Consider the following 25,927-nt stretch of genomic DNA (forward strand, 5'->3'; position numbering starts at 1 on the left):
GGGGGGGGGGGGGTTCATCTGTGTTCTCAGAAAGAGGTTGTAACTCTGCTTTATTAGCAAAGAAATATTTTGCATTCTTTTTATGTGTTTTTTCGCCCCATATTTATGGAAAGCATTCCACTGAAATGATTTGAAAGGATCCCTGGAATGCCAGTATATTAGGAACTGGTTCTGCTGGCCAGCCTACCATTGCTGAAATAGGGTGTACAATCCAATGAAAGGGAAGAAAATGTCTCTAAGCAAACTTCCTAATGGACTCTGAGGGCCCTTCTACATGTTCAAATTTAAACTGGAGAGAAACCAGCTATGGAGTTGTTACACATTTTCAAGCACTAACATTGTGGCCAGTTGGCTGTTTTTATAAGGGGATAGTCATTTTATGGTGTGAAAATGACCTAGCATCTGTGGCCAGTCAAAATATATTGTGCAATTCACCAGTTCATTGTGACAACTACTTTTCATTGATCTTACTTTGCAAGTGTTTAAATGTATTGCGCAGTTGCCCAGTTAAGTGTATGACAGTTACTTTGCACTGGTGGCCCATCTCACATTGCAGGTGTGGCTGGTCTAAATGTATTGTTCAGGCCACCAGTTCATTGTGTGACAATTACTTTGCCCTGGTGACCCGTCTTACTTTGCATGCGTGGCTGGCCTGAATTCACTGCATGACTGACCAGTTGCGTGACCATTACCTAGCACGTGCAGCCAGTCTAAGTATCTCGGGAGATTCCCCAGCAAATTGTGTAATATACGTTCAAATGAAAGCTTGATAGAAACCAGCGACATTTTCAGGTGCTCCCTTTACAGCCGGCTGGTTCTTTTTTTATAGCTGGAGAGTCATTTTTTGTAGGGCGATAATGGCTTTGCACCTGCAGCCGGTGTCAGCTTATTGCACGATTCCCCAGTTGCATGATAAGCCCTTTGCTCCTGTGGCGGGACTGACATGGGGCTGGGCACGTGTGGTGGGGCTGGATTTATTGAGCCATGTAGGTGAACTGGAGCAGAGGAGCTCCCAGGCGGGGGCATGGGCGAGGTGTGCGGGGCGCGGCGGAGGGGCAGGTCGCAGCAGAGCAGCCGGACTCCGGGGCGGAGACGTGTGTCCTCGGCCGGGCCGGCTCCTCTGCAACTGTCCTAACCCGGGGTGGAGGCGGCGATCCCCGACCACACCCGGGCCCTGCCGCAGCCGCCGCCGCGGGGCCCGCTGGCTTCCATAGCAACGGCCCCTGTCGCCAGGGAAGCAGAGCGGGCCGCCAACCAGCGCCGCCTCCGCCCTCGGCCTCAGCTGCGGCCCGGCCCGGCCCCGAGCGGGGGCACGAGTGTTGTTGCAGGTGTTTGTGTGTGTCTGCGAGTCTGTGGGGGTGCCTGTGTGGTTGGGTGCGTGTGTACATCCCCGTGTGTGTGAGCCCGTGGGGCGGGGAGGGAAGGTGTCTGTGTGGGTGAGTGTGTGCGGGGGTGTGTTTGTGTGTCCGTGTGAGAGTCCGTGGGGTGGCTGTGGGGGGAGGTGTGTGTGTCTGTGTGTGTGCGGCAGCGCAGGGCGGCGAGGACAGGAGCCAGCACCGGAGCCATGTCTCACGTGTGAGTAAGCCCAGTGCCTGGCGGGGCAGCACTGGGGGTGGGGGGGGGGACACCCCTGTGCCACGCCTGTGTGTCCCCTCTGGGGGCTCAGTGCCTGCAGCTCTGGAGGGCACAAGGAAAAGGGCACGTGAGTTAATACTTCAGCTTCCAGATCCTACTTTAGCCAGATTTTTTTTTTTTTTTTTTGGACCCCCGGCTGGCCCAGGCAGCACCTGCGATGCAACTCCCTGGGCAGGAGCCGAGGCAGAAACCTCCTTTATTCCCTGCAGTTTCGTTCTTTTTATTGTCTCTGGGCCCCAGGTTTACCCCAACGGTCTGTTCTGCTGATTCCCTCTTGTATTAGCTGCGCTCTGCCATCACTTGCAATGTGGTACAGGCCCCGGTTCTTCCACTGCTATGGAGAAGTCTCTGTGGGCACGTCTAGACACCACCCTACAGTGATGTAGCAATCCAGAGTTGTGGTCTTTCTGAGTCTATTGCAACAGAAAAACTGCTCTGTTATTTTTTTTGTAGGCAATGAAGAGTGAAAACTAAGAGCTAGCATTTTTGGAGGGGTGCCTTGAGTGCATCCAGGGCTGTTTCAAGTCTAAAAGGGGGAGAACCACTGACTTAGAGCATAGGGAAGACCAGAGTTAAGTTGTCTGCTCTGTTTTAGTTTATTTCCCTTCTATGAGTGCATTATGAGACGGTCTTAATTACAATATCACATATTCTTTGATACCTTTTTCCCCCATCCCCTTCCTACAGTACCTGTCCCAGTTTGGTCTCTTTCACAATCTTGGCTCACCCCAGTCCTATCAAAATCAACAGAGTAGGTGTTTCTCCACTTATGTTGCCAGAGGGGTTTAATTCATTAGATTTGGCTCTACACCAGCGGAGGCCAACCTTTTTGGTAGACATGAAACAAGATGAGCCTTGCACCCTCCCTAAGTGCCACTTCAATCCCCTTCCCCTGCCTGATTTATTCCTCTGCTTTCTGTTTCCTCCCTGATCTGCATGCCACGTAGTGAGGGTGCTCATATTACACTTGGCATACACTTGGCCACCCCTGCTCTACACAAAATATGGCAAGTGTGGCTTTAACTACCAGAGTGTAAGCTTTTCTTGGATAGGGAGACGGTGGTTTTAGACCTTGCTGCAAGGACTGTTTGTGTATTTTAAATTAAATAGTTGCAAGATAAAATACTGAAATAACTATTGGAGCAGGGACTGGAGATCATGTCTCCACTCATCCTGATCAAATGCTCTAACCACTTCACTATAGGGAGAAACAACACTATCACCATAACAGCAATACGTTTTCAAAGAAGCTGGCTGCTGCTACATTTTGTGCCTATCCTGTTGAACACCTAGCAGGCAAGACAAGTCAATGTACACCTGTTTTGAGGGTCTCAGCAGGGCATGCCCAGAGGCAGAACTTTAGGTATTTGGAGAATATTTGGTATTTGGAAGTATTTCTTTTTAAAAAACGTGAGGCGTTTCCAAGTTAGGCTGCAGCTGAGCAGGGGTTTAAAGGATCTACATTTTGGATTTAGACAGCGAAGCTGTTCTGACATGCTGTAATTACAGCGCATCAGATGGTAATTACCGTGCTCCAGCAGCAGCAGCAGCAGCCAGTGTCTCATGCGTCAGCATCCCTGCACTTAAAAATGGTGGCCGGGCACTTCATTCAAAGCTTGTTCCACGAGTTTTAGATAAAGTGCCCCTGCCATCATTTTTAAGTGCAGGAACACTGGTACATGAGACACTCTGGGCACTTTAATTTGAGCAGCTCTCCAAGCCCAAAATGTAGCAGCCCACTCCTCCTACTCCTGGAGCACGTATATAAACACCCTTAAGTTCTGCCTAAGTCCTACTTTAAACACTCAAATCCTTTTTCATATCTGAGCCCAGGCAAAAACCTTTTCATGCCGTGGACTAGTGCTTTTACCGAGTTAGCTGTTCTGGTAGGGTGCCCATACATGTACACGATTAATTGAGTCTCTGTTGACAAGTTCGAATTCTGGCTCCAGTGCATTGCAGCATCACACACATTCAGTATCAAGCATTTGAAAATAGTAGTGGGGGGGTGCTTTAACTGAAACTTGTTGAATTAACTTTAGTTAAAGCATCCCCACGGCCATTTTGAAACGTGGGATGCTGAATAACATGGTGGCATTTTAATTAGAGATGCTGTCTGGGAACTGTTCTAATTAAAATGCTCCCGCACCCCCACCCCAGAGCACATGTACAGACATCCTTAGGGAAAAGAAAGTACAGCTCGTATTAGCAACACTCATCAGCAGCTAACAAAACTACTCTGTAACCATACAGTAATTTGTCATTAAGGCTGCTCTCATACCACCTAAGCTAACACAAAAGGTTATTAATAAGGCTATGTGAAACAACATTGTTCCGCTTAGACTTCTGTTTTGACATTTCGACAGAACAGTGTTTCATTTTGAGTTTCGTTTCAAAAGCACTGTTCCATTTCATTGAAACTCTTTGGCTGTTTCAGTGCTGTTTTGACGTTTCACCCACAGCCAGCAGCAGCAGCACCGATCTTCACCAGCAGCAGCACCTATCTTCACCAGTAGCAGCACCGATTTTCCCAGCACGGGCAGCAGTAATCTCCTGTCATCCGGCAGGCAGATTGGGGACTTGCCTGCACCCCTGGGAAGGCTGCAGGGGCTGTGCCAGACTGCTCCTGGGGGTGTGGGCCTCTGATCTGCCTCCCAGATCACAGGAGGCTGGTGCTGCTGCCTGGGACCAGCAGCAGGTGGGCCTGGAGCAAAACAGCTCGTATGGGGACCCACTGTGCGGGGATCTGCCCCCACCCCAGAATCGGGGCAGAGGTGGGTCCTTGCATGAGCTGATTTGCCCTGAGCCCCGCTGACTCTGGTATGGGGCCTGGGGCATATCACCTTGTGTGGGGACCCACCTCTGCCCTGATCCCTGGGGGTGGGTCCCCACATGTGTTGATTTGCCGCAGGCCCCACTCCCTCCTTGGGCTGGCTCTGGTATGGAGCCCAAAGCATATCAGCTCATTTGGGGACCCGCCCTGATCCCAGGGCAGGGACAGGTCCCCGCATGAGCCAATTTTCTCTGGGCCCTGCACCCTCCTCTGATTGGCTCTAGCATGGATCCCAGGGAAAATCAGCTCACGCGGGGACCCATCACCACCTCAGGATTGGGGTGGTGGTGGGTTTGCGCACGAGCTGATGCCCTGGGCCTGCACCCTTCTCCAACTGGGTCTGGTGTGGGGCCCAGGGAAAATCAGCTCACGCGGGGACCGCCATCCCGGGGCAGTGGTGGGTCCCCATGCAAGGTGATTTGCCCCAGGCCCTGCATCCTCCTCTGATCAGCTCTGGTATGGGGCCCAAGGAAAATCAGCTCATGCAGGAACCTGCTGCCACCTCAGGATCAGGGAAGTGGCAGGTCTGCTCATGAGCTGATTTTCCCTGGGCCCCAAACCAGAGCCAATCCAAGGAAGTGGGGAGAGCCAGGACTGCGCTCCCTGTAGGACTGAGCCACATCGTGCTGTGGAGCCACTTGGAGCACAGCCCTGATTCTCCCCACCTCCCACCACCACCAGGCTGCTTCAGAATTCAAAATATTTTGAAACTTTCTAAACATTTTGCCTGCCCTTGTTTCATTTCGAGGCTGTTTCGAAGCTCTTCATTTCGCTTTGGTTTCACTGTTTTGAGCTGGAAATGAGTCAAAACAGCATTGAAATGAAACAGCCAGCGAAGCTTCACACAGCCCTGGTTTTTAACTTGAGTATTGCTAATTGCAGTTAAGACATAGCCTCTGACAAAATTCTGTCAGGCAACATTTAGCTTTGAGCAGTTTAGTTATAATATGGACAGACTTTTGTGAGGTTCATTATAGAACAATGTTGACTGGTCCTTCCTAGTAAATGTGTTATAAAGCCTGGCCACCACAAGGTAAGAATTTGTACAGTTTTCTTTCCAAACTAGATAACAAAGCTGATGAGATACTCCAGCTTTACTTACTGTTATTTGGCTCAGTATGTGTGACCACTGTATGAAGCTATACAAAGCTGTGCCTATTATGGGCTTGACTGTAGTTTTCAGTCAAAATGGAGCACAAGAAGACATCTGAATATGCAGTCATCCAACTTGTGTGCCCTTGGATATTTGAATTAAGTGATAGATCTGTAGGTCAGTCCAAATGGCCATGGGTCTGCAGTACAGGTCTGTGTAGTTAGACGATTGCATGTCAGAAAATCACTGGGGCCAATACTCGTATTTGTTGGTATTTCCTTAGAGCCCCATCTTTTAGAATCAGATTATTGACTGATAATTTCAGATTTTGTTTTAAAAAATGGTTGAATCCCTAATAACTGCAGAGAAATACTTGAAAATGTATCTTATTTACTTGAATACAAGATGAATACCATCCACCCCACCCGCAATCAGCATGGAAGGGAAAGTGCCTTTCTTACATGCCTCTCTTACAAGGAAACCTCATTAAATTGCTGCCAAAAGCAGAATGTGCTCAGTAATGGAGACTAGCTATGAAGTTGATTAAATGCAGCCAATACTGAGCGTGACTATAAAACACATGGCCCATATAGGGTGAATATGCTGTTGGGAAACTACCATAGTTTTTTGGCTTCAGGCTGAATTAGTTCTGAATTCCAAATCAGTCATTCAAGTCTATGTGGCTCTACCACTGGGCACATTTCCTCCCTCTGGGACTTCGGCTACTTCCCAAATCCATTGTAGGCATCCTATGTGCAGGCCCCAAACCCAAAGGTGTTGGAGTTCAGATCCCCTCCCATCCCACAGTCATGCTTGCTCCTAACCAAAAGGCCAAAGGAGCAAGCCAATGCAAAAGCAGAGGCTGATCTTAAGTGTTAAAACTCAATGTCAGTATCTGAAGGCAATTATGGGAAAAGTTAGCAAATGTGTAGTCACTGTAGTGTTTGAGAACACAACTTTAAAATGAAATAGATTCAGCAAAATTATTTTGTGGCAGCAACAAGGGAAGTATCAGTATTTTGTCAAGCAATATAAATTGCCCCTCCTGGAAAGGACAGTTAGTCAATATGGGCATGTCAGAGGGAACTTTTATGGGTACCTAATCCCATAAAGTACTAAGTACATCCTGAGAGGCACTCACTATCCTTCAGCACCCATTAACTTCAATTGAGGACAGATCCATTGAAGTAAATTATTCCATTGACCTAAGGGGACTTTGAATCTATATGCTGGAGACACCAGCACCTTGCTGCTTAGGACTAGTTACCTTTCAGAGATAGCTGAAAGAAGAGTTGATGTGCCTGAACATGCTCAAGGTTTTCTAAAGGACAGTTGTAATCAGAACATCCTATAGTGGGGTTTACGTAGGGGTCTTCAGGAAATACACAATGTGTCACACTTTCTAAAATATTCCACGGACTAACATTTGCATGCAGATATACTTTTGTTCAGCTGGAAATTTGCATAAATGTTTTAGAATTGCATATTTTTCTGCGGAGCCTTTTACTTTTAACAGTTCCTTCATTTTGTATATAACTTGTAAATGTTTGACCAGTAACTTCTTGATTTGCCCTACCAGCACTAATTCAGGTATAATTGAAACAGACCTATGACAATGGTATTAACTGTTCTCAGTATTATTCAGCTCTATGGCATTTGCTGCTGCCATGAAAAGAACACAACGAAGGACATTTAAACATCCATCACTATTAAACATAATCTAATTGTCATAACTAAGAATGTGTGTAAAGCAGATAATTATACACCTAGATTAAGAGGCTCATTAGTGTCTCCTCTTCAGTTTCTGGCTAAGTAACCAAAATAAATCAACAGCGTATTTTGCATTTCATCCTAAAAAAAAATTAATGGCACATTATGCTTGCAAAGTCAGCACTGAAAAGGTAGGAAATGCAACTGCAATGTCTGCATTATGATAAAAACTTTAATTCCATAACCACCTAGCATTTTCCCCTAGATCTCCTACCTTATTAAGTGAATAGATAGTTATTCAGAATTCTTCATCCTCCTTATTCTGTGTGTCCTCAAGACTTATTTATCAAACGCCACTTAAATTCCACACCGAATACAAAATTGTTTGTTTCCTCTTGGGCATTCCTATGCTATGCTCCCTATAACATCTGAGTGCTTCACAAATATTATTGTGTTTACCATCACAAATCTCTCTAATCATATTTTACAACTGAGAAACAGAGACGTAGTCAAAATAATCAAAAACTATGAGACAAAACTTCTTGATTTAATTCCAAGTTTAGAAATATATATGTCTAGTTGTTACAGTCCTTTCTTTGCTTTGCTTTAGTATGTCTTTTGGCATTGCACCTCATCAAAGACATGAACATATTCAAAAGGGTCCTGCAGAGAGCAGCAAAATGACTAGAGGTCTAGAAACCGTGATTCCCAAGGGGGGGTTGGAGAAACTGGGATTATTTAATTTGAAAAAGGATGACTAAGGAAGGATTTGAAATCCATCTGCAAAAACAGGGAACTCTTATACCAAAAAGGGTGATACAGACTTTTCTCTGTGGCCATAGGGAATGGGACACGGATTAGTTACCTTAAATAGCAACAAGGAAAATTTAGATTGGACATTAGAAAAAACAATTCTAACTTTGATGTTGGTTAAGATCTGGAACAAATTATCAAAAGGGAGATTGTAGAATCTTCATTCTTGGAAGTTTTGAAGAGCAGGTTAGACAAACACCGGGCTGGGATAATCTTGCTGGATGACCCCAGAGGTCCCTTCCAAGTCTTTTTTTCCTATTTTTGTCTCTCCTCCCACTCCTCTTTTTTTCTATTCTTATCTACCTCCATCCTGACTTCTGCCCACTACTCCTTTTCATTTGCCGTCTCTCCTGCCTAGGTGCTCTACTCTCCTTCCTCTGCTTCCTTCCTATCCATTCTCCCCACACCAAGACTCTGAACACTAGCATTGTCTCTTGAAGGTTGTGCAATTGAGACTTACATGAGAAAGCATCAACACAAACAAAGAATGCACAGTCAAACACTTACTATATTCATGAGCTTTGTACAATTAATACATTAATGAACCAGGAAAGCTGATCTATTAGTAATACAAATTTGTCAATATACCATCTATATGCCAAGCCCTTCAACTATGGGGGAAAGACACGCTTTGGTCTGTATCTACCACAACTTTTAAAACAACTCAGAGTTAATTGTGTTAGGGCAGGGGTTGGCAACCTTTTGCTGCCATAGCTTGGAGGTCAAGACCTGGCTGCTTGCTGTGAGCCACAATTCCCCCTACTTCCCACCCCTCCCTCCATGAGCTGAAGAGCTCAAAATATGAGCCCCTGTATTGATAACACTCCTACATGTACTTAACTTCAATCTTGTGGGTATTGAAACAGATGAGAATGCTTACTATAGTAAAATTAAGTAAGTAAGTAAGTATTTGCAAGATCTGGTCCTGTATATATATACATGATAAGGGAAGCATTCTGCTTACTTAATTCCAGGAGAAATCAGTGGCAAAAGTGCTAGCAATTGCAGAGAGAAAAATAATTGTATTCAATATTGAAAGTGTAATTCAACAGGAAACAAAGGAAGGTCGAGTACTTAGGATAGTCTGGAGGGCTAGCATACTTGGTGAAGGAACAAACACATTTGAGAATAATACTCTCGCAGATAACTGGCCACTCAAGAGTAAGGGTAAACACAGGTATGAAAGCTACAGAGAGGCTGCTGTGGAGGGAACAGGTGGCACGGAACAGCCGTGTGCCTCTCAGTTTGCTGTGTCACCCCAGGCCAGGGTGGACCTTCATGGGCTGGATCTAGCCCACAGGCTATAGGTTGCTGACCCCTATGTTAGGTTTTCGAAGTATTTTTCTGGATTCAGAAAATTACTCAGAATTGGTTGCAAATGTAATTCATTAATAAAGTTGACCTGTTAGCAGCATCAACAGGTCAGAATCATGTAGGTATGTTGCTCCTAAGCGGCTGTTGACCTTAGCTGGAGTGTCATCTGAATACACGGTATGAGAAAATGTTCCTAGGGAAAATGTTGTTAGTGAGACATTCCTGGACATTGTTGCAAATAAGTGAAATAGCTAGTCTGGCGACATATTAAATATCTGTTTTAATGAAGATGGTTGTAGAACACAGGCATTTTCAGCGCTTATTTTTTCTAGTTCTGGAAGGCAGTAACAGAGCTTTCCTGTTTGTTTTCAGCTAGACTACTGATATTTTATTGGAAACAAAAACCTTTATTTATATTAAGATATGTTGGCAGCTGTTTCTGTGCTGTATTTGAGAAAAAGCTAGATGAGGTTTTCATATGAAATAAAACACTTCCCATTCCAAAAGTAACTAGAGGGAATTTTAAGCAGCAGCTACTAGTGCTTGATATTCTAATATAATAAAGGGCTTACTCTGCCTGTGTGTCTCTCTGTCTGTAACGCTTTTGGGCAACTGTGCATGTGCCTCTGAGAGGACTGATGGTGGTTGGATGTGGGGGCTCCACCTCCTCAGGCAGGGAGGGAGCTGCCACTGCTTAAGGCAGGGAGGCGGGAGCCCTGCTGCTCTGCGGGAGAAGCTGGAGGCAGGTGGGTGGGGGGTAGGGAGGAGCTGCCACCGCTGCCTCCTCAGGTGGAGGGAAGCCCCGCTGCTTCGCGGGAAGAGGCGAAGATGGGCAGGGGGGAGGGAGCCACTGCCTCAGGCGGAGGGAAGCCCCGCTGCTCCATGGGAGGATGCGCAGGTGGAGGTGGGAGACTGGGCAGGGGGGAGGGAGCCGCAACCACCGCCACCTTCTCAAATGGAGGCAAGCCCTGCTGCTCCACAAGAGGAGGTGGAGGCAGAGGTGGGTGGGGAGGAGGGAGCCACCACCGCCTCAAGCAGAGGGAAACCCCGCTGCTCCACAGGAGGAGGCAGAGGCGGGCCAGGGAGGAGGGAGCCACTGCCTCAGGCAGAGGGAAGCCCTGCTGCCTTGTGGGAGGATGCACAGGCAGAGGCGGGAGGGCGAGCTGGGGAGGGAGCCGCAGCCACTGCTGCCACCTCCTCAGGCAGAGGCAAGCCCCACTGCTCTGTAGGAGGAGGCAGAGGTGTGAGTGTGGTGGGGGGGGCACTGCCACCTCAGATGGAGGGAAGCCCTGCTGCTCCTCAGGAGGCAGCGGAGGTGAGTGGGCTTGGGGGAGGGAGCTGCTGCTGCCACTGCCACTACCACTTCCTCAGGCGGAGGAAAGCCCCACTGCTTCACGGGAGGAGGTGGAGTCAGGCAGGGGGAGACAGCCACCATGCTGGAGGGTGGAGAAGGAGGTAGTGGCGACAAGAGGGACTGTTTACGTGGCTGGCCCCAAAGGGTGAGCAGGGTGGGGGGCATGTACACACTCCCTGAAACACTCCATCATTCATAAGGGGCAGTTAGGTAGTATGATCAGATTCACCCAAAAGTTCTAGAAGCATTGGCTGATGAGGTTCTTGATCTATTAAATGATGATTTTCAATAATGTTGGAGCACTAGGGACATTCCAGAGAATTGAAAATAAGTTTGTAAGTTAGTATGCCTGATACTAATGGGATGACCTGAGTACTTAAAGAACTGACAGCCTGAAATCCATCACAGGCAAAAAGATGGAACAGCTGATATGGAACAGGATTAATAAAGACTCAAAGTCGGGGTAATTTATGCTTTTTCTACCTGGGCTTATAAAAAAAAAAAAATGATCTTCTCAAATGTCCTTGGTAATGTTTTATCCTATAAGATTACAAATGTTGATGAAGGTAATGGTGTTGACGTAATAGAACTAGACTTTTGTAAAGCATCTCTTAGTACCACATCATGTTTTTCTTAGCAAGGTAGGCTGTTAAAAAATCAATACGTACCTATTAAATAGATTTAAAAAATGGCTGACAGGTCACCGAATGAAGTTCCTAATGGAGAACTGTCAACAAGTGGATGCAGTTTTAGTGGTCTCCATTATTTATCATTGGCCCTATGCTATTTATCATTTTTATCGTTTGAAGAAAACGAGATTACTATTCAGAGTTTGCAGATGATGTACAGACTGGGGGAGAGATCTTCAGTAAACTGAAAGTACAATACAAAGTAATCTGGATTGCTTGAAATGCTGTGTATAAAGTACTTTGTGTTTCAATATAGCCAATGTAAGGCTCTAGGAACAAAGAATGTGAATGCAATTCACATTTCTATCTTGAAAAACTGTGATAGAAAAAGGACCTGGGTGTTATATGAATAATCAACAGACCTGAAGTTTTGTTGAAAGGCTAATGAGAACTACCAATGCCTAATCAGAGTAATGTAGACTAAGATTTCAGTCTGTGAATATCTGCATGGTAAACAGAAATCTGCTTGGTGGGCTCTTCAGGCAAGCTGGCAAAGGCATAGCAAGAAATAGTACCTGGGAGTTGGTCTTGCACAAATTCAGACTAGAAATATCAGATAGGAGAACTGACCACTAGAAATACTTACTAAAAATTGTTATGGATGCTCTTCCACTGGACATTTTAAATAAAGTTGATATGTTTTTTTCTATAAACTGTGATCTTGTTCAAAGAAGGATTAAATTAGGGAAGTCCTGAGAAGTCCAAGTTCTGTGTTATACAGAAATTCACACTAGATGATCAGACCGATTCCTCCTGACTATAGAATCTATGACTAATAGGCTGTGTGAAGCTTCAGTCCCTGATTCAATTCAGCGGAGATTCGGCCCAATTCAGTGGCCGAATCTCCAAATCAGAGAACCCTTTTATCTCTCCAAATCAAATCGGAACCTTCCAAATTGATTCAGAAAGATTCGGAGATTCAGACACAGAAACAGCTTTAAACGGTTTTTTTTAGATACCTCTAGGTAGCAGGCGGCTCGTGAGTGCTGCAGTGCTGGAGTGCATGGGGTGTCCCACAGAGGCATAGTACGCTCAGCAGCAGACCGGGAAGTGGACCAGAAGCACTTCTGGTCCACTTCCAGGTCCTCTGGAGAGCATGCAGGGAGGTCGCTGAGCATATGGAGCCCCCCCGCACTCCTGTGGCATGTTTCATGCACCCCAGCATCACAGCAATCACGAGCCACACTGCTACCTCAAGGTCTGTAGAAAAAACTTTTAAAGCTGTATCTATGTCCAAATCGCTGATTCTCCGAATCAGCATCGAATCTTCAGATTCAGCCAAATCGAACCAGGGACAGTGATCTGAATCAACGAATTGAATTGCTGTCCCTGATTTGGGTCAAATCTGAATTGAATACGGCCCACTTCACACACTCCTACTAATAAATCAGTTGATGGCATCAGGAAAGTTTCAAGTATCAAAGGTGCACATGCCTATAGAATCTTATATTTTCATAAGGATTGTTCTTTTTTTTTTTGCACAGTGACATAGAAGCCAACGTGCTAGTTGAGCACTATTTCGCCTTCCAAGCAGGGAAAGGATACACAGAAAGGAGTTAATTCTGTAATGCAGCTTATCATCATTATTAGTTAATTACATTGTAAGTCAAGTACTCTTGGAGATGTAGCATACTCAGTATGAAAGCTTGCTGTCTATTTCTGGACCCTTTTTGACTAGCCATATGCCATTCATGATTTCAGTGTGCGTTATTTATACCATATTGGATGTGTCAGATGTGGAGATGCTACTATTGCCTATGGGATGGGGATGTGATACCAGTATCATGCTGCATTGCCGTCACTTCCTATCCTACCACATTCCTGATGCCACAGATAGCATAAAAATACATTTCCTATTTTGCCAGAGAGAGAATGCATTTTCTCCTCTTTTCGCCTCAAAGCAGAGACCTTCATATGGCGCTGAAGCCAGATGAGCTGCAGCCTGATCAATAAAAAGATGCACCTTGGAACATGATAAGGTGAAGTTCAGCATATGGCAATCTCTTCCCCACCTTAATGACTCGAGTTTCTGTTCCTGCCAGTGTATTGAAATTCACCAGCACAATGCCCTTCTGTGAGAGAAGAAGTGTCTTTTTCATCAGTATTGTGAGTTTGGGTAAGAGCAGGTGCTTGAAAGCTACTGAGGTGCAGTGTTACAGCTGGTGCTTAGTGAAGCAGGCTTCCTTGCCTTTGCTGTGGTTTCCCATTACATTTATGCCACAAAATCTTTTATCCTGTGTTCACTCTCTGTTATATTACCAAAGCTTGAAACCAGAGAAGGTGGAAGTGCATGACTGTTTGTGTTAACAATGCCAGTGTGCTGCATTTACTTTTTTCTAGTAGTAGTTATAACCTATCAGGCTTTTACTTCTATTTTGGCTCTTGCTACTAAATCGCTAAAGCATAATTGGCCAGCATAGAAATACGTAAGGGAGTTCATGTAGTTATACACTGTGTGCCCCATCATCTGAGAATAATTTTGGAATCATTATAAAATCATTCTGAATTTCAGGAATAAGATAAGCAAGGTTAAACAAAATAAGACCCTTCCCAAAGCACTGGACCAAACTGGATGTGAAACGTTTAGAACAGCCGAGGCTTGGATGACACTCTTTTAGTCATTTTTCCCACTTTCATAGGCTTCTAGATCCCCTGGTTCTTTCTGGTATTGAAAGCAGAAATAATATAAAAAGATTGCTGCTGTTATAATACAGTATGGCCTCATTATAATGAACATCCATGGGACTAGGAGAAAAGCTCACTGAAAGAAGGGTTTACTATAATACAGGACCCTGGCAGGCATTGCATTTACAGCACAATTAGCAAATTAATCATTTCATAAATTGTAATATGCCACATGTTCAACCAATTTATGGCACCATAAACTGGTAAACCAGCCACAAATATGTTTCACATATAATGCATAATTCCACACACATAAATGTAGAACATCTTTTTGGCTGGACTGTATAAGGCCTTAAATTGAACACGTGGCACATGTCTCACACCAGGCTGTCCCAGGCCAATTGTCAGCATCTGCCCCAGACAGCCCCAAGAACAGGACCAGACCTGGGGCTGCCCAAGGCTAATGCCAGCAATCAGCTGAATGTTGAACCAGGGTAGCTCTGGGTTCCAGTTTAGGACTTGGAGTTTCCACAGCCTGATCTGCAGGTCCTGGTATGGCATGGAAGGAAGTATGATTTTTGGGATGCAGCATAAAAATTCCTTGGATCCAAATCCCACCATTACTTTAACATCTGTCAGAGACCAGAGTGAATCAATTTGCTGCATCATCATAAAGGAAAAAATGGTTCCTGCTGTTAGAATAGTTAGAAGCAAGGGTGTATCATAAACAGTTTGTTATAATGAGGCTGTCCTGTATTTCCAGCCTATACGGCACTGACAATCACCCAAAAATATCTGATCTCATTAGATTACCAGTCCAGTCTGGCAAACTCTGTGTCTTTGAATAATTCTAACATTTCATTAAAGTTAAGACAGAACAGAGAGAAAGCAGCAGGTTCAGTGGGTACAGTACTGAACAGGGGACTCAGGAAACCTAGGTTCTTGAGGCATTTTTTTCCTCGTGCCTGAGAGAGGACCCGGCCACTGGGGAGCTACAGTCCTGTCTGTGTACGCATCAACAAACAGACAGCACAGAATGAAAGTTGCAGCCTGCAAAGTCATAACAAAGTTACTGTTGCAGTATACTGTAGGCCCAGCTACCTCTTCCTTTTGCTACAGTACTGGACACTATATTAACTTCTGGTACAGTACTTGTCCTCTTCCTTTTCCCCTCAGAGAGGGCTGCAAATGATAGCCCTTGTATGGCCAAAAGTATGCTGTACTCCTCCTGCCAGCTCTGCAGCTACAGTTAGCTACCAGCACTACTGCTAGTACACACACACACACACCTATGTCTACACATGCGCTTAACTGCAAAGTAGACTATTAGCTGCAGAGTAAAGCATCACCATCTACATGTGCAACACTATTAGGCTGCAGTACTATCTTACAGTGGGGTAATAACATGCAATTAAACGCATGTGTAGACACTGACAATGGGTGTAAATTGTGTCCAGTCATTAATTGCATGTGTAGATGCACCCACACACATACAAAAAACTGGGAGCAAATTAGGACAGGCATGGTTAACATTAATCCCTCAAACATGTAAGTTATGCTTGAGGCAGTAAAAGCTGTCCAGAAAAAATAACCAGGCTAATTTAAGTTCCATAGAAAAACTTCATGTCAATTAATTTTTTCCCCAAAACTTGAAACAGAAGCTTGTTGGACAGAAATGAATTGTCAGGCTTCAAAAAGTGTTCTGGAATAAATGTGTTAGATGTTACACTTGGCAATGTTTTCAGCAACATTGTTTAGTGTGAGTATAAAATGCACCTTTACGCCCATTTAAAGAAGAAGGTCATACTTTATAGTATAAGCAAATAATTGAAGCTCTAGCTGGAAGAAATTGTCATATGGCAAAAATGCTGGATAATTAATGAAGTATTTTTTACTACTACTATCTGGTGTCTCCTTACTCTCTTTGGGAGGAGAGAGACTTCAGCAGACATATTGATCAGGAATGCAGGACCCTGCTCTGTCCCCAGACCCATAAGACCTGCCTGCCAAGAAGTTCTATAGGGACTTTGGAATTAAGTCAACATATATGTTTTTCTCATCCGTTACACAGTGTTGTTTATTCTCTCTTGTAATAGTCCTGTGCTGTGGTTGCTATGGCAATTAGCAATAGTGCTGTTTATACTGTATGTAGATACAGAGATGAACTAAAAGTCTGAGTTGGTGCATTCCCTGGACTTCATAATCTAATCTTTTAAGTATGAAAATTATTCTCAAATATGTTAGTTCCTTCATGCTAGCCCTCCAGACGATCCTAAATACTCTACCTTCCTTTTTTTCCTACTGAATTACATTTTCAGTATTTGAACACAATTATTTTTCTCTTCGCAGTTGGCAGCACTTTTTGCAACTGATTCCTCCTGGAACTAAGTATGCAGGATGCTTCCCTAATCATGCATATATATACACAAGGCCAGATCTTGCAAATACTTACTTACTTACTTTATTTTACTACAGTAAACCTTCTCATTTGTTTCAATAGCCACAAGATTAAAGTTAAGCGTGTGTAGGAGTGTGATCAATAGTGAGGCCATATTTGTGCTCTTTACTCCAATGGTGTAATTTCTCTTGCTGATGTAAACTTATTCACCAGTCATGGATACAACCTACTAACTAGTAATAAACAAAAGATCAACCTTCACAATAACTCAATGACAGTTGCTAATGTACAATACAACTCGCATAGATTGCTCCTTAAATGTAGAAGAAAAAAGTCTTACTTTATATAGGATTTTGTTTACTCTCTCCTTTTTTGTAGAACCCTTCCTTGCCCATGTGCCTCTTTCTCCAGAAAATAGAGGTCCTTTTAAACTAAGAGGTGGCTGGAGGGAAAGCTTAACACAGAGGCAAATGTACACCATGAATTAAGGGCCATATGATGCTTGGTTACTAAGATTGGGAGGGTTCAAGAACCCTCACTGTTCCCCTGTGATCTTTAGACTCTGTTCTGCCTTTCCCTTGCTCTAGTTAACACAAGGATTGCTCCCTCCTTGCACTCTTGGGAACATTAGCCTTCATGCAGGAGGAGAGGAGATTGTAGATACTAAGGTACAGTGCAGTGGCTGGGTTTCTTTTATGTGCCTAGAAGGCCAAGAGGAGACTCTGCCTCACTAAAGCACACTTGTTCCTGGGGCTCTGTTGAGATGCAGAGGCTCTGTCTTATCCCTACTCCAGGGTATGTCTATCAGGTAAACTTGCACCCTAATGTGGGTCTAGCCCAGGGGCGGGAAATTATTTCAGGTGGAGGGCTGCTTACTGAGTTTTGACAAGCCATCGAGGGCTGCATGACAGCCAGCCAGTGGCAGATAACTATTTAATTTTCTACGCTTTTTAGGGGCCCCGCGGGCCAGATACAACGGCCTGGCGGGCCGCATTTTGCCCACCGCTGGTCTAGCCATAGACCAGCTTCTCTTTAGTAACTGATTATTTTCTCAACTGTGGTTAGATTTTAGAAACAAATGGCTGTATTTCCACCTATTTTCTCAAAGTAATCTAGGATACGAATCACAAACACATCACTCTTCCTCCAGCAATGTTTGAACGTCTGCCATTCTGGTTAAAGGCCAGTAGGCTGAACACCTCAAAGACTAGAGTGAAATACTCAATGGAGTAAATCAGCCTCCCTGTAGTGGGTTCAATGGAGGTATCAAATTGCACCAGCTGAAGATTTAACTCTGATTGTTCTGGTGTTGTTTTTTAACTCTTCTTTCTTTTCTTCAGTATTTTATAGTTCATTCTGCATCTCCTGGTATGTTTTTCCTTTTTCACTTTTATTGACATTGATCATTAAAGCTGGAAAAATCACAAGCATATCATGGTTTGCATATACTTGAAATCAATCTATACCAATGTGCTCATATTAATTATCTTACATTTATCTGATATCTAACATTTTATGGAGCGAATTATCTCCCTTCTGCATTGCCTTGTGTTAACATGCCTTAAAGGGTTGGGGGTTTTTTTTCATTCAGAAATATAAAAGAGAACTAAACATTAGCTGTCACAGTGGGGGGGACATTTGGCTTTCTCCAGAGTGTGAAGGGGAGAAAGATAAAGAGAGGTTATTGTAAATTGTAGTGGACAATTGCATAGCCAGTTGCTGTTGCATTGCTGTCTATTGTCAGCTCAGAAACAACCTGCATTTGAAATGTTTTAGCCTGAGGATACCCACTGTTCATAAATCAGCCTTTTAGCTGTGGGGACAGCCCAGAGACCAGACATCCTCAAAGATTTATAACCTTCCTGCTACAAAACTGATTCTGGGTAGACATAGCTAGCAAAGTACAATGCTGTATTGTGTTCTTCTGTGCTAGAATACCCCATGAATCTCATTGGTATACACTCATCCGAGTCCTAAATTCTAAGAAAGTATACAAAACCCCCATTGATCAGTTGGGCAAGCTGTCAGGTCAAAGCTAATGGTGCTCTTGTTTGTGCCAATCTTCCTTACTCTACTGGTCTCATTTTGTTTATCTCTTGCACCTGGGTTAATTGCTGCAATCTACCAATTCAGTTGGTGCAATGGGATGTAAATGAAGTACGAAGAAAGAGGGAGGAAGATCTGGGTGGGCTATACATGCATTCAGAAACGCAAAACCAGCTGCATCCTTCAGACATCCAGGGCAACAAAAAAGTATATACTTAAAATTAAAAAGGTCTCAATTCAGTAACAGGGCACAGATTATTAATATTTTTGCTGACCAGTCAGATTGAGACACATCTCCATCAATGTCCTGAAGAAATAATAAATACCATTAAGCTACTATGTCTAAGATAGAAGAAATTTCTACATATTGTCTTATCAGCAGCATAGCCTCACTTTTGCTACAAATGCATCATATTATATTCTAACATTATATCATGTTCTAAAATTGGTAGGGCTGCAAGTATAATGTTAATACAGATTCTGACATATGTACTTGATGATAACCCTGCAGGTGACAATGGCTTCACAACTTTATCAGATTAAATACAGAAACTACATTCTTGGTACCTACCTAGCCCACCAGCAGTGTCCTTTCTAAAATGGCTCTGAGACAGATAATTCAATCATATCTTTGTGCTGCTCCCTTACTCTTGTATTTGTTAACATAATCCAATTTATAGATACAAATGATAGCAACAAGGGCTGGGTTAAGCATATCTAAGGGCCTTATTATACATTAATTTTAGCTCCTGAAGCTCTTAACCCCTGGATTGGCCACACACTGGGTGTGTCTACATGTCGCCCTACAGTGACGTAGTGACATGCTACGTCATACGCCATGCCTTAATACGTCCAAAAGAAAGTACTAAAGCACAGCGCTGTAGCAATGGTGCCATACAGCAATGTGTAGATGCACCCATTAACACCTAAAAATAGTTTTAAGCACACTTCAGGCAGCTTAAAGTTACACCACTCCAGGGCAGGTTTATCTCTGATCCAAGTTACTCAGCTCATATGTAGCCACTCTGCACAGATGAGCCAACCAAGTTGTATTCCTCCAGCATCCGAGGATGCAGTGTCTCCTCTCCCAGCCTCCTGTTCTGTGTTGACAAACTTTCTACCCCTGGAACTCCACTGCCGGGAGGGGGGAGTTTTCTGGCACCAAGCAAACTCCGCCTCCCATTCCTGGGGGTGTCCCACTCCCAGGGGTGCAACTTTGTGCAAACAGTCTGCAAAGCACATGCCAGCTTGCTAGGTCACAGAACATGGACATGTCCAGGAGTGGGATCTAATGGGAACCTATAAGCTGAGGCTTCCTTCCTGGGAAAGGGGCAGTAGTTAACCCTAAAGTTCCTTCCCTCACTGCTCCCAGCTCCCAGCCACTCTGAGAAGCACAACCAGCACTCCCAGGTTCCAAATCCTAATGTATTAAAGCATGAGACCTTCTTTAATTTTTTCTTCTTTCTAATTCTTATTTTATCCTTCAGTGGCTGACTTCCTTCATTTTACCACCCTTCCCTCACCGCCATTTCCTTTCCACCTTCCATTCTGTTACCTATTCATATCCCAGTGGTGACGCATAGGGGATGCACAGGGGTACACGTGCATCCCCTGAGAGTGTGGTGCACCCTGTGACAGCACCGGTGCACCCCCTGACAGGCTGCGCTCCCCACTTAGGCAATGGGCAGGGAGAGCAGGCACGAACTAAAGTGCCGCATCTGCGAGCGCCAGCCGGGGAGTGGGAGCGCCGGATGAAGCACTGCAGCCACTTCTGGGAGCCCCACGGCCACTTCCTGGTTGGTGCTTGCAGGTGGGGCACCCTCCTGGTCACTGACTGGTTGCTGGGGGGGCATGTGCCCTCCCTGACTAAGGCGGCACCAGTTGCCCATGCCGCATCCCATTAACTCTCCAGCTCCCATATTCGTGTTCCTGCCCCCACAACCCATCTCTCACCACACTCCCACTTACAGCAGGGATAGAAGCCTATCCTGGCTCACCAGCTCTGTAGCAGCAACTCATAGTTGTGCAGGTGGTGGACAGTTAGAGAAAGTTTTTAGTCTTCAGATGCATCTGCTCCAAACTTGAACATAGCACTGGCCAATCAACATTTGAGCAGTTCAATGTGCAACTTGTAACAAGGGCCTTTAAGGGTCCTTCTGTCAAATATCTTTGGCTCAAACCCCTATCTCCTGGAATATTCTTGGTTCAAAGCTCTGGGAAATAATAATAAAGCTTCCCTGGTTGCCATTACAGGCAGTTTTTCCTTCCTCACAAGCACACATGAGTCCTTTGGGAACAAGGACTAGGGGAATCCTTTCAATCTAGAAAGAAAGGGGAGTGCAAATAAAAAACCCATGAAACAACAGTATATACAATTTGTATGCAAGAAGTTAAGCAACCCAAATTAATACACCAACAGTTTGGTCAATACCCTCTCTCTGATAGTAAAAATCCAGTTTATAGAGATCCAGGACCTTCTCCCACTACAAATTCCACTTATTAAAAATCTCACTCACAGGTTGTGGTGGCTTCAGTGGTAACCAAAAATATGTGGGATGGCTCTCCTTTGTTGGCCAGCTTCAGTCTTCAGAAAATTACTCCTCCAGGACTGGTTCAGTGATTTCAACTTCACTTCCACCAGTTAGGTTGTCAGAGACACTGTCAAAACAGCTCAGTAACACCAATAGTAAGATGGCCAAGACTTTCTGTAAAACAATCTGCTCTAGACTGCCAAAAGGGCCTTTTCCAGGAGTCAGATCAACCCCTCCATTAGTGATAACTCAAGCAGGCCTCCTGTTTAAATCCTTCACTAAAGCTAGGAAATCTCCTTGTAGGAAATAGAGAACCAAACAGGACCTTTGGACAGAATCCCTACTACCTCATACATACATATATCTAAGTAAAACCTCCAGTTTTGAAAAGCTTAGTCAAGACAGGTAAAAACAGTACTATTTTCCTCATTTTGCATATTTGGAACTGAAGCAAAGAGAGATTAAATAACTTGAATAAGGTAATAAAGTCTATGTAAAAGTTAAGAAACGTAATCAGATCACCTACCTCTCAACCCAGCATCTTAACCACAACAATCATGCTTTCCTTCATTTGAAAACTTTTCTTACCTTTGTCTTCCTGTTTAACTAGTTATTATACAGGTTTCCCTCGCTTTATGCTGTAACGTGCATTCCTGGAAAACAGCGCATAAATCAAATTCGCGTAAAGGTAACCCACTTTACAACGTAACAAATAGGGATACATTCCAAGACTTCGACTGTACTGACCCCCAGACCCATTTCTACCACTTTTAGAGGACAATTTTGGTACTTGCCAACAGCAGACAGTACACACAAGGACGGGGCGATCATAATGGGGGTGGAAAATACAGAAACGTTGCAGACAATGAGCGAGAAGCACAGATCCACACAGGAGACGCACCGCACAAAGCAGCTGTCTGCAGGCTTCCACCAAACCGATTGCATAAGAGTGAATTTACCTCACATACAACAAATTTTTGGTATAAAAAGGGTCATTGTATAATTCACACATACAGAATCCACATAAAGCAAGGGAAACCTGTATATCAGCATGTGAGAGACAGAGATACAAACCTTTGTGACAAGGTAGTTCCTTTTACAGTTCAAGATTTCTGACATGACTTAAAGTGGACTTTTTGAAGAGGAATATTCCATTTGTCACATCTTCATCTTACAAACAGCATCAACAGTGGCTTTCTGATGTAGACACCACAAAGGCACATTTAGTTCTGAAGCAGCCATTCTAGAAAGGGTGGTTTGAGAGAGAAGCCTGCTGATGCTGCCACGACCAGAGGAACTGCTTGGAAATACAAGCAGTGCCACTGAAAACCTTCAGTTTTATGTTAATTAAGCATTATATTTCTAAACTGCTTTACAAGTAGAGTAAAAAAATGAAGAAGCTATGGTTTATTAAGTACCTCTTTGCCAGTATCCTTCAAAATACATTTGAAATACATGTTTAAAAATCTTTCTGGAAATAAAATACATTGAAAAGTCTTTCTGGAAGTATCAGGACTTGCATTTATTTGATATCTAAGCTTCTGGAGTCCTGGGCACATTCAACACCTATGTCTTGTGTGGTAATTATTAACTATATCTGAAGCTAAAATATTCTCTTCTCTTTTCTATTAGCACTTACAATAAGATGTGGGCAGAAGCCCAGGAAGGCCTCAACAATCTGCTCCAGACAGAGATAGAAGATAAGTCTCCAAAACCACTGAAAGATCGCCCAGTAGTGTTCCAAATGTTAGCCACTTTCTACATCAAGTATGTGCAAATCTTCCATAACTTGGAAACTGCCTATGACCAGATTGTTCATCCACAAAAACGGTTAGTGATTCGGCAAGTCTTGGAAGGAGTGATGGGCCGTATCCTGGAGCTGAAAAATGAAATGGTCGAGTTGGAGAACTCAGAATTCCATTACTTTGATGATATCCTGCAGGATCAGAAACTGTGCCCTGTATGTATATTTTTTATCATAAATAGGTTAGAAGTATAGAGTCCTATATTCTAATGTAAATCCATGTAGTTCTGCTGAAGTCAACTACATGAGATGCACTGATATCATCTCATCTAAGGATCTAGGCTAGTATATATCTGCAAGGTAGTACTAGTAAAATATAAAAGCTAAACTGAGTGTTAGTATAAGTAGCACAGCACCATCTACTTGAATCAAGCTACACCAGCGTAGTTTAGTAGAGGACATGGCTTGTTATATGGCACCTAGTTTATTGCATGATAGGTACTTATGGTACTTCAAAAATATGCAGAATATATGTGTTCTAGCAGGGACTTTTTGCACTGCAGCAGGCTTCTAAAAGTCAGGCTGCTTAATCAATATCCTCTGTTTCTATGCATTTGTAATAACACTGAGGATGGTGCTCCCCTTCCTTATTTAACTTGTTCATTCTGAGCTAATGTGAAATCAAAATACCACAGTAAGCTTCAGTGAGAGTAATAGCATCACAAATTCATTCATAATTTACTGTAGGATCAAACTGGAGAAGCTGAGCCACTTATGATCAAATGACAGCCAGTTTGAAATCTCACTTTGGTTTGCTTCTTGCCTGAGGTGAATTAGTTTGAGCACTTGCCTGTTTCATGCCATGTCCAGATGAGCACAGACATTTGGTTCCCTGGGGACAAGTAGCAGCAGCACACCTTGCACCACACCTATTTGTCCCTAGGGAACACCTGTGCCATTCGCACTTTGGCACACAGCAAGTTACCCTGGCAGTGGTAAGGGAGGACGGGAACAGCATCTAGGATCTTGGGGGCCTCCCAGGGCTGCAGCAGTGGTGATCCTGCTGGGTGGAGCCTGGCTGGCAGCCGCAGCATGGCTCTGGGTGACCCGGCTTCACTTTTTAGCAGTGCACGCTGCCCATGCATGCACTGCTCTGGGTTTTTTTTTTCAGGGGTTTTTTTTTGACTCCTGGATATCCTAGGTCAAAAAAACACATGGGGAAAAAAACAGAGCAGCGCACACATGTAGAGAACATCCTTGCAGTGTGGAGAACACCTGACTGTGAGATACATGGCACTCCAAATGTGTTTGCAGCACCACATACTGCATGGCTGCGCTTATCTGAATGCACCCTCAGAAGGGAAAAATAAAATTGGTTGTGATCCAGTAGTTAATTTTCCAATTTGCCATATATGAAATCTGGGCCATATCTTTAAATGCAAAGCAAGTAGGGGCTAAGCTAGGAGCCCATTTATTTTCTAGGAAAAAGATTTGCCTTCTGCCTTGTTACAATAATCCATATAAAAACTTAAAAAAAAGCTCTCTGAAAAACAACCTAACTAAACTTCAACCCAGATGAATATGGTTGTAACATAGAACTTTGCAAGTGCAGGTAATAAAAACTGGTTAGAAATAAAGGCCATTCATTTGATAATTCCTTTTCTCTCAGACAGCTCCACCTATTGTCAAAGTTGCGTACTGTAGAGAATAGCTTTTCTAAAAGAAAAATAGATTTGTAGCTCAAATGAGTACTAATTTCTAGATCTTAGCTTTAATGTAAAATAAATTGCCTAGAGGTATCTTTTTAACTTATTATAACATTCATTTTTAGGTTTAAAAACATTCGAGCTTTAAACTATGTATTCATTTTGTCTTGCAAATTATGTAATGTGTATATTTCAATCTAATCTTTTTGTGCTATTTTAATTATATGACAACTATTTTAGCCATCAGACAGAATATTAAAGAATGTGATGACATCACTGCAGTTGATAATTCAAACTACATCACTACATGATTAAAATTACCATATTTAAAAAGGTTAATGTATTTTCATGACTTCTAAGTCCACTAAGGGGAAAGAGTTTGAAAATCTGAAATATAAAATATTTAACATCCAGTGTTAAAAAAAAACATCAGCATAAATTCTTGACTCTGTTCCAGACATTATCACTAAGGTATAGCTGACAAGTAAAAGGTACCACTGAGACTCCCAAGGTATTTTTTTTAAAATCTGTTCTTATCAGTGAATGCAACATAACTTCTATTATATCATCTGTAGCAACATTGGTTTCCTTAGAAAGGTTATGCTAATTGCTCATAAAATGACTCCAGTTCCTTAAGTGACCTGTTCAGAGGTAACTTCATGCAGTGGCCCTTATTTTCATTAGTGGTGAAGGGCTTGAAACCCAATATACCAATAGCAATAGTGGGCAATACAGACTTTCAAAATTGTGGGCATCTTCTGTTGTATGTATGATGCCAAAAAGAAGCTGTTGTTATTATTTCCTTGCCACTCAGAATTCAGGCATTATATTTCTCCCATCCTTTGCATCACCTTTTATAATTTAACTTCAAACATGTGCTCTGCCTGCCTCTGGAACTTGTATGGGTACTTTTAAATGCATTTATATTAACAACTTCTCTGATGTTTCGTAATGCTGTGTTCTACAAAGTGATTCAGAATGAAATGCAGGATTTACTCTTTGCTTCTTAATTCCTCCTTAAATTGTGCAGAAATTTTCCAGAGTGTTTTATAATTTACTAGAAGGTGTCTTACATCCTTGAAATATGTGAAATGATTGATTTCTTGATCATTCTCAGTGGTAGCTCATGAATCACAACATAAACATAGTGTGTACATCTCACTTCGTGTTTTAACAACCAAAAATTTTGCTGAAGCAGAAATTGTCTTCTGAACCTGTTGTATGGAAAGGCTCATCTCACCAATTCTAGGGCCCTCAGGACAGAAGTCTGCTTATGGACTTGAAAACAATAGAGCATATGTTTCCCTTCTGTGGAAAAAAAGCACGAATGAGACACTCATGTAAGAACATCTCTAGATAACCAAGAGGACAGCTTGAAACAGCAGGTTGAATGCCAGTCAAAAATTAAGATGTTGGAAGGAGCAGAGAGCAGTAAC

General features: G+C 43.4%; 1 protein-coding gene across 1 annotated transcript in view; it reads left to right on the plus strand.

Moving 5' to 3' along the window:
* The first annotated feature begins 1,498 nt into the window (after positions 1 to 1,498).
* IQCA1 (IQ motif containing with AAA domain 1) overlaps positions 1,499 to 25,927 on the plus strand; it is a 228,767-nt gene continuing 204,338 nt past the window's right edge. Inside the window, exons 1-2 of the mRNA XM_019523351.1 lie at positions 1,499 to 1,575; positions 22,674 to 23,001. Of these exons, the coding sequence (XP_019378896.1) occupies positions 1,565 to 1,575; positions 22,674 to 23,001 (339 nt within the window). The 5' untranslated portion in view covers positions 1,499 to 1,564. The remainder of the gene's footprint in view (positions 1,576 to 22,673; positions 23,002 to 25,927) is intronic.

The sequence above is a fragment of the Gavialis gangeticus genome, unplaced genomic scaffold, assembly GCF_001723915.1.
Source record: "Gavialis gangeticus isolate Ggan-Ray unplaced genomic scaffold, GavGan_comp1, whole genome shotgun sequence".
Lineage (NCBI taxonomy): Eukaryota > Metazoa > Chordata > Crocodylia > Gavialidae > Gavialis > Gavialis gangeticus.